The sequence below is a fragment of the Rhincodon typus genome, chromosome 16 (genome assembly GCF_021869965.1).
Source record: "Rhincodon typus isolate 14 chromosome 16, sRhiTyp1.1, whole genome shotgun sequence".
NCBI lineage: Eukaryota > Metazoa > Chordata > Chondrichthyes > Orectolobiformes > Rhincodontidae > Rhincodon > Rhincodon typus.
The window spans coordinates 29,820,889-29,830,164 of NC_063347.1; the positions used below are offsets into that span (position 1 = coordinate 29,820,889).

Below are 9,276 nucleotides of genomic sequence, written 5' to 3' on the forward strand. Positions count from 1 at the left end.
TATCAAGACAGACAGCAATATTCTTTCTAAATATATAGAAAGGAAGAGAGAAGCAAAAATGAACATAGGCCCCTCAAAGACTGAGGCCCAGGAAACAACAATAGTAAACCAGGAGATGGCAAAGAAGTTGAATAAATATCTTGCACCAGCCCTAACAGTAAAAGACCAATAGCACTCCAAATTTACTCAATATTCAACTGGAAAAAGGAGGAATGCAAATAAGTACAATAAGTATCACAAAGGAAAAAGTGCTTGGGAAGCTAATGGGGCTAAAGACCAACAAGTTCCCTGGGCCTGATGGGCTGCATTGAAACATGGAAAATAGGATCAGGAGTAGACCATTTGGTCCCCTGAGCCCGCCCTGTTGCAAGTAGTGAAGATGGAATTGGTAGTAACATCATAGCTGTGATACAGAATTATTTCAGATATTTTCTTACCTTTACAGCTCTATTTAGATCATCATTTTTTTTCTTGCACAGCAATCAGTCTGCATGGCAACACCATTGGCATTGATATCCTCAAAGATCACCTCTCATTGCTTCCTTATTAGAAGTTTTTACAGCTTCCTGACTCAAGGGGAAAGAAGGTTAACTCTGTCCTGCACCAAGGCATCGAGTGAAGCACTGGGCAACCTGATGCCCATTCTTACCTTTCTTCAGATAATTCTTCCAGGTGTTACAATACAGGTTTTCTTGACTTCCTGACATTGCCCTCTCTACAAAAGGTGTGAACTAATGAAAAGTGCAGGGAGTGCTGCTTGCACTAAAGATTATTATAAACAGCGAACAATACAGAATTTCTCATGTCAGTGTTAGGGAAACTATTAGAGAAAATTCTGAAGGAGAAAATTAATATCCACTTGGAAAGGCATGGGTTAATTAGGGATAGTCAGCATGGCTTTATCAGAGGGAGGTCATGCCTGTCAAATTTGTCGGAACATTTCAAAAATGTGATCAAGTGTACGGATGAAGGAAGGTCAGCTGATGAAGTTTATATAGATTTTAGCAAAGCTTTGGATCAGGTCTCAAATGGGAGACTGATTGAGAAGGTTAAATTCAGGGAAACTTGGCTTAGTAATAGGACACAAAGGGTAGTAGTAGAAGGCTGTTCAAGTGACTGGAGGCTAGTGTCTAGCGGTATACCACAAGGATCAGTACTGAGACCCCTATTGTTTGCCATATACATAAATTATATAGATGACAATATGGGGGATTGTTAAGCAAGCTTGCAGATGACACCAAGTTTGGTAGGGTGGTTAATAGTGAAGAAGATGGTTGTTTGTTGCAGGAAGACACAGATGTGTTAGTCAGATGAGCAGAGCAATGGCAGGTGGTAATTAACTCGATAAGCACGAGGTGATGCACTTTGGAAGAAGAAACAAGATGAGGGAGTATTTAATGAATGATAGGACACTGGGTAGCTTAGAGGAACAGAAGGATCTTGGGGTAATTATTCACAAATCACTGAAGTCAGCAGTGTACATGACTAGGATTCTTAAGAAAGCATATGGGACCTTCTTCCTTTCATCAGTTGTGGCATAGAGTATAAGAGCAAAGAGGTAATGTTGGAGTCATAGAAAGCGTTGCTAGGCCATAGCTGAAATACTGTATGTAGTTCTGGTCACCTCACTACAGGAAGGATGTGATAGCACTAGAAGGAGTACAGTGGAGTTCATCAGGATGTTGTCTAGGATGGAGAAATTGACCTATAAGGAGAGGCTAGATAGGCTTGAATTGTTTTCTTTAGAGCAGAGAAGACTGAGGGGAGACATGATTGAGGTATATAAGATTATGATTGGGCAGGGTGAATAAAGAGCAGCTGTTCCCCTTGGTTGAGGGGTCAATCACAAGAAGGCATAGTTTTAGGGTAAGGGGCAGGAGATTCAGAACGGACTTGAGAAAAAACTTTTTCATTCAGAGTGTGGTGGGAATCTGTAATGCAATGCCTGGGAAGGTAGTAGAGGCCAAAAACTTACAACCTTTAAAAACTATTTGGATGAGCACTTGAAATATCATAACATTCAAGGAAATGGGACAAGCTTAGGAAATTGGGATTAGCGCATCTTAAATGCTAGTTATTGTTGGTGCAAACTTGTTGGGCCGAAGGGCCTTTTCTGCATTATATGACTGTATGATTCAATGACTCTGTGACTGATATATTGTTGTAGGAAACTCTGTTGAATGCACTCTGTGAATTTTTCCTTGTGGCTACTTCTGCTAATCTGATTATCCCAATCCACATGAAGATTAAAATCACCCATGATTAATGTACTGTCTTTGTTACTTGCCCTTATTTGTCTTGATTTATTCTCTGTCCCACCGTATAGCTCTTCCTAGGGATCATATACACCACTCCTATTTGCTTCTTCTTTCCCTTTTTGTTTTTTACCCTTACCTATATGGATTCTACGTTTTCCAATCCAGGATCATTTCTTGCTACCATACTTATTCCATCTCATACCAACAATGCTACCCCATCACCCATGCCTTCCTGCCTATTCTTTCTAAAACTCACATACCTGAATATTTCATTCCCAGTTTTGATCTCCTTGTAGCCAAGTCTCCATAACGTCCATAACATCTTACCTATTAGCCTATTTAGGTGCCATTAATTCATTTGTTTTGTTCTGAATACGACATTCATCTAAGTAAAGAGCAATTAATTTTGCTTTTCTACCATGTTTTCCCCTTTCGATCCTATGTATAGCTGTTTTTCAATGCTTGTACCCTCTGTCCCTTCCTGTACCACTCTGGATATTGCTATCCAAATAGCTAGCTTGTAATGTTGCCATATCTTCTTGCTTTATAATCCTACATTTCCCCTCTCTCAAACCATACCCCACCTACCAATTAGTTTAAAGCCCCCTCTACAACCCTAGTTATTCAACTCACCAGGATATTGGTTCCAGTACAGTTCAAGTGAAACTCATTCCTCCAGAACAGCTCCCTCTACTCCAGTATTCATGCTGTTACCCCACAAGCTGAAACCTATTCCACCCATACCAATCCTTGAGTCACACATTTAACTCTTTAACTTTACTTACCCTATGCCAGTTTGCCCATGATTCAAGTAGAAAACCAGAAATTATTACCTTGGAAGTCTTTTTTTTTCAATTTTGCTCCTAATTCTTCAACATCATTCAGCAAAACCACCTTTCTACTTCAACCAATATCATTGGTAACAGCATGGATGATCACTACTGGATCCCTTTCTTCCCCTATCCAAGTCCTTTGCCAGGCCTTAACCCTGGGACCTGGCAGGCAACACAGCCTTTCGGACTTCCACTCATGGAGCAGATAACAGTATCAATGCCCCCAATTATATTGTCCTGCACCAAATCTATATTCTTCCCCTCTTGAATATTTTCCTGTAACAAGTTGCCATGGTCAGTTTGTTCATCCTTCCTGCAGTCCTTATTCTCATCTGTATAGCTTGCAAGAACCTTGTAAATGTTGGACTATTGCAGGGGCAATTATAACACAATCATAAAATAAGACATCCTTCTTCAAGGACATTTAATAATTTCCTGAGACAAGCATTTCTCTTTGTAAAACAGTCTGAAAATTGATGACAAGATAACAGAAAGGTAGATAAAGTAGTTAAGAAGGCATATAGGATACTTGCCTTTACTACAGGAGGAATTGAGGTTGAGAGCAGGGACGTTACATTGGAAATGTAGAAAATGTTAGTTAGGCCACAACTAGAGTATTGTGTACAGTTCTGGAACCCATATTATTGGAAGGATGTGGTTGCCCTGGAGACGGTGCAGAGGAGATTTACCAGTATGTTGCCTGGCTGGAAAGTTTTAGTTATGAGATTGGAAGAGAAGTTGGATAACTGGGTTGTTTTCCTTGGAGTAGAGAAGACTGAGGGGGATATGATTAAGATACATAAAATTATGAGTGGCATTGATAAGGTAGACAGGAAAGAATGTTTCCCCTTGGTGGACAGAACAATGATGAGAGAGCATAGATTTAAGGTAAGGGGCAGGAGGTTTAAAGGCAATTTGAGGAAGAATTTTTTTCAGCTAGAGGGTGATGAGAAACTTAAACTCACTTCATTTAATGGTGGAAGAGGCAAAAACTCTCATACTTGTACTTGTGATGCCAAGATATGGTCCAAGTGCTAGAAAATGGAAGTAGAATAGTTAGGTGGATGTTTTTGATCTGCATAGCCTCAGTGGACTGAAGGGCCTTTTTCTATGCTGTAGACTCTATGATTATCTATCCATAGCACTTTTAACATTGCAATCCCTACTTTGTGATAAAATAAGTTTTATTTTGTGTTTTAGGCTGCTAACTGTAAAGAGTTAGTTAATTGAAAGCTAACTTAGGCACCCAATGGTTACTACAGTTGATCCTGTCCAGAAACACGGTAGGGCCAGTTGCAAGGTTTTCAATAGGTCACTCAAAGTAGTTCAGGGATCACTGAACAATTAACTGGTCTGAGGCTGTTGAAGCGAAAGTTTGCTACCTTTGGGCTGTTGGTCAATCAGGTGCTCAAAAACAGGGTAAGAGCTTCACAGTAATAGAGGTGCAATAGTTTACAGTCTCTAGGTAGTCATCGCTCAAGATAAGTCCCGAGGCTCTGAGAAATTGCCAGAAGATCACAAAATCCCTTTGGAGAAGCATTTAAATATGGTGTCTCCATACAGCAAGTGCTGATAGTGGCTTTGAGGAGCTGGGGCTCACTAAAGATGGTAGCTGAGAAGGACATTGAATGAAGCTTATAAGCACAATTTGTTTAGTGCAGCTGGAGGACTGGAGTTTAGAGAAACCCAGCTTAGTGAAGCTATCTGCCTGCAAAAAAGTTAGAACTGTGCTGTGGGTAGATGCTGGAGTAGATGCAGAGGAGTGGAGTTCCAGCAAAAGAGAGTCAGTTACTGGCAGGTGGCCAGTTGTTCAGACAGATTAAGGCAGAGTGGCTTTGACCGAATTCTCAAGACTAAATCTTTGAAAGTGAAGAATTGGAAACCTTTATAAAGTTGAGCAATTTTTAATGAGATCTGTTTTGACTGCATCTGATATTTAACGCACACTGTGTGGTGTTGGACTATAGTTTGTTTGTAAACTTATATTTACCTCATCTTAATTTTGAATGTTGGAGTATAAATTGTTAACGCAGATTGGTTTATTTTTCTAACTTATACAGAGAAGTTTCATTTGTTTGTTCAAAGCCATGGAACGTTGTGGTGTTAGTCTTTTAGGATGTGCTGGAAGCTTAAACGTTCTCTAAACTATTTCAAACATCATTAATCTGCAACTAATCACTCAAACACACGCTATAAACTATCCACTATGACAATCAGTTTTTTCATGTTGATCAGCATCATATTGTGCTGAGCATGGTCAGCACATTGCAGCTGAAGTGCTGAGGTAACCAAAATGGAAAATAGATGCAATACGCATCTCAGGAAATTAATCCACATATATTAATTTCCACTTAAAATGCTGCTAGCCTGTACTCCTACAGCAAACACCATCTGCAGCCAGAATGCTGCAATCAAGTAATGGCAAAAATTATAGGCCATTATCCATTAAAAGTTTGAAATTATTTCAGTCTTGTGAGTAGCAAAATTAAAACTGCATCCATGCATAAAAAAGTAACAGGAAATAAATGTTAGTTGCAATAGCTCAGGCCATGAGATTAAAATTAATTGGGCTTATGAATCCCAGCAGTTCATGACCACATTGATATTTAGCCAAGAAATAGAATTATACTTCTAACAGGCATGAGGCTCCATTGTTTGAATACTACAAAATGAAACATTGAGACCAAAACTTGGGACTTTATGTTCAAGCCCTGCCAGGGTAGGAAGCTAGGTGGGGTGGGAGATGAAAATACAGGAATCACTAAGTTTGTCAGTTCCCTGGCTCCATGCCACACCCTTTCTGAGGGCTGGGATGTGGCTGAGGCAGGGCTATCTACAAAACACAACAAATAGCTATGCCAACTAACAGTTTGTTAAGGCCAATTTAAGGTCGATAACTGGTATTTTCCAATTGGTCCCCAGGTTCCCACAAATATCAGGGTCCAATTTGGATGCCGAGTTGAGGCACCATCCTAGCAACAAACAGGGGGCTAGTCACCACTCCGGACAGACCCTTTCTTCCTTGTCTAGATGTTACAGGGTACCATGTAGAAGTCCTCCCCCCTCTCCCAACCAGCCCACAGTTTTAGCCTGGCTACAAAAGCCATTTTTTAGTTCACATTCTAAGAGTGTGGAGAGAGGCAGCTTCCATTTGAAATGCCTGTCTTCTTTTCTTATTCTTTATTGCAGACTGCTGCCTTTTTCAAGCTATAAGACATTTGACTAGTCCTCTAGTTTTGAGAGCCTGTCCATCATCTCTAATTGGAGACAAGCCCACCATCTAGCAATTAATTAGCTGCCAGGAAAAATGACAATGTTCCCCATACAGTGTAGGCTTCTAATCTACATTACAGCTTGATGACACAACCAAGAAGCATGCAGGGAAAATTCTGTCCTGGAGTCTAAGTACACAAAAAGATCCAAAAGGACAAGGTATAATGCAATTGGTGCTACTATATTAAGAATTATTAAGCATCAGAATACTAAGAACTCTATGCCATATCTATTCTAAAGTAGCTCATTCTGATATGAACTGAGCCAATAGAGTAAATCGCTCCTCTGGTGAACCATTCTATAATTTTGTGACTTATTTTAGTATTGTTCATTCAAGAGATATGAGGTATACTGGCTGGGCTTGAGAACGTTGTAGTGATCTTCCTTCTTTAATAGCTGAAATCCATTTGATGTAGGTAAGTTCCAGGACTTTCATCGAGTGACAACAAAGGAACAGCAATATATTTCCAAGACAGAATGTGGCTTAGAAAGGGACATGCAGGTGGCTGTGATGCCATGTATCCATGGACCTTGTCCTTCTAGATGATAGTGGTTTTGGGTTGCATGTTGTGGATAGTAAACTACTGTGAGATCCCACAATAAATCACAATAGTGTCTTACCTGATTACCTATTAGTACATTAGCACTGGAGTAGAAACAATCTATTTTCTCAGCTTTAATGTCCTTTGTCTTCTCTTTGTCAGTTAAAAGACTGAGAACTTTGGGGTACCATGTAGTCATAATCTTTTTTTCCATTTTTCCATGTTCTATCACCACATTATTCTTGAACGTTTCACATTCAATTGGTCCTTTTGATCTAAGTCAATAATGAGAAATAAAGTTCAGTTAATTAGGTAACCAACCTCAATTATATTTACAAGAAATTACTGAAGTAGGCTGATACACCAATATGCTCTGCCATGTAGCAGTTGAATTCTTGCTTAATTTGACCACTACAAAAATTTCTACCATTGGCATGGTGCAAATTATAGGACAGATACTTCTTTATTCGGAGGAGGGATGCAGAGAACTGAAAATTAGCAGATGATTTGGTCATGGTTCTATCACACACTTTTCAATAATCTGTTCAAGAATATTTTTCTTCAAGAAGAATGGAGTAAAAATCACAATCTCAACTCCTTCTGTACAAATGGTGTGTAGATTCGTGCTTGGTGAAAAAAAAGAAAATAAATGATTACAAATAAATGAGTTTATTTAGCAAAAAAACTCTGTTGAGATGTTTTATCGAGCCAATGTTTTCATCTAACAAGCACCTCTCGCATCGCATTCATTAAAAATCTATCTTTGCATATAGCTAATCTAGAATGTCAATCTGCATACCATTGGCTATAGCAGAGCCCAAGTAGTAGGGAAAAATCATGGTAACATCACAATGGTAATTCAGCATTCCATACTAATCAGCTAGGGAGGTGGGTTCAAATCCCATAATGGCAGCTGGTGAAATTTAAACTCAATTAGTAAATCTGGAATATAAAGCTAGTCCCAGCAATAGTCACCAAGAAATGATTGTTGTAGAAAACACTTTGGTTAAATAGTGTTATTTAGAGATCTAACCGGTCATCCTTGCCTGGTGTGGTCTACATGTGACTCCAGACCCACAATGTAATTGACTCTTAACTGCCCTCTGAAATGGCCTAGCAAGTCGTTCAGATCAAAGGCAAGTACACTCAGCATAAAATTCTAGTAATGCCATCCCATGAAGGAATTTATTTTAAAAAGTATGAATACAGAGATTTTAGAATAATACTTTAATGGAATTTTGTATTTCACTGCTGTTTTATTTTTCACAGATACATTAGTGCTTCTTTTATTCAAAGAAAAGGGAGAAATTGTAACAACAGGGGAAATATCATTGGACCTGGAAGAATCAAGAAACACCTAGGTAAATATTAGTAAACTGGGCTGGATTTTGCCTTAATTGATGGTATTATTAGTAATGTTTGATAGCAAAAGTTGTAGTTTTGACCCCCATACCATTGTTTAAGGTCCTAAACTAAGTAATCACTAAGGGAGAGATGCATTATTCGAAATATCATAATAGGTTTGCCTATTGGTATAAAAAAACAGAAAGTGCTAGAAAAATGCAGCATGGAAGCAGAATATCGGGAGAGAAACTGAGTTAACATATGATTCCAATATATTCTAAAGAAGAACGATACCTTAATAACTTCCATTCTGTGCTCAAATTCACTTGTGAAATGGAGCAAACTAGCTACTCTTCATCAACGTGCTAGTTGAAAAATCTGTCAAGGTGTTTTCTGTAACTATCTACCATAAGTCTATGTTCACTAGCAAATAAATGTTGGCAATTTATTAGCAAAACATTCAGTAATGCCATCCAAATAAATATTAGTAAATAAATACAATTGCAGTTGCATCAAGGTCAGATTTATTGGCAACTTCTTGAATAGGACCCTAGCCATCTGGTCCTTGTGCAAGCTTGAAGCTGAGACAGGGCATATCAAATATATCCTGCTCAACAGTGATTACTTTGATGAAATCATGACTCACAGTATATCACACAAATTCATGAAAGAGTCTAAACCCGCAACCTTTGGCCATGGAAGGTATCTACTCTATCTCAGATTACCCTGAAAGGGAAGATGACAATAGTTAATGCAAACCATCTCATGCTGCTACTTTGTAGTAAACCTATGAGTTGTATTTTCCACTAACAGCACATCTTTATTAAGCCAAAAAGATGTTCTGCCTTCCACACAAGTGAGTAATGTAGTATATAAGCTTTAGTGCTAGTATAATGCCAACAGTGTAGATTTTCTGTCCCAACGATTATTGGACTTTATCAAACAACATATTCCATTGAATGTTTGCAACAAGCAATGTGCTAACTGTGATAACAAGGTGTAGAGCTGGATGAACACAGCAGGCCA

At 38.8% G+C, this 9,276-nt stretch overlaps 1 protein-coding gene across 1 annotated transcript in view; it reads right to left on the reverse strand.

Moving 5' to 3' along the window:
• The window catches only part of dnah12 (dynein, axonemal, heavy chain 12), a 265,038-nt gene that overhangs the window by 244,451 nt on the left and 11,311 nt on the right, over positions 1-9,276 (reverse strand). Inside the window, exon 5 of the mRNA XM_048606726.1 lies at positions 6,986-7,181. Coding sequence (XP_048462683.1) covers positions 6,986-7,181 — 196 coding nt within the window. The remainder of the gene's footprint in view (positions 1-6,985; positions 7,182-9,276) is intronic.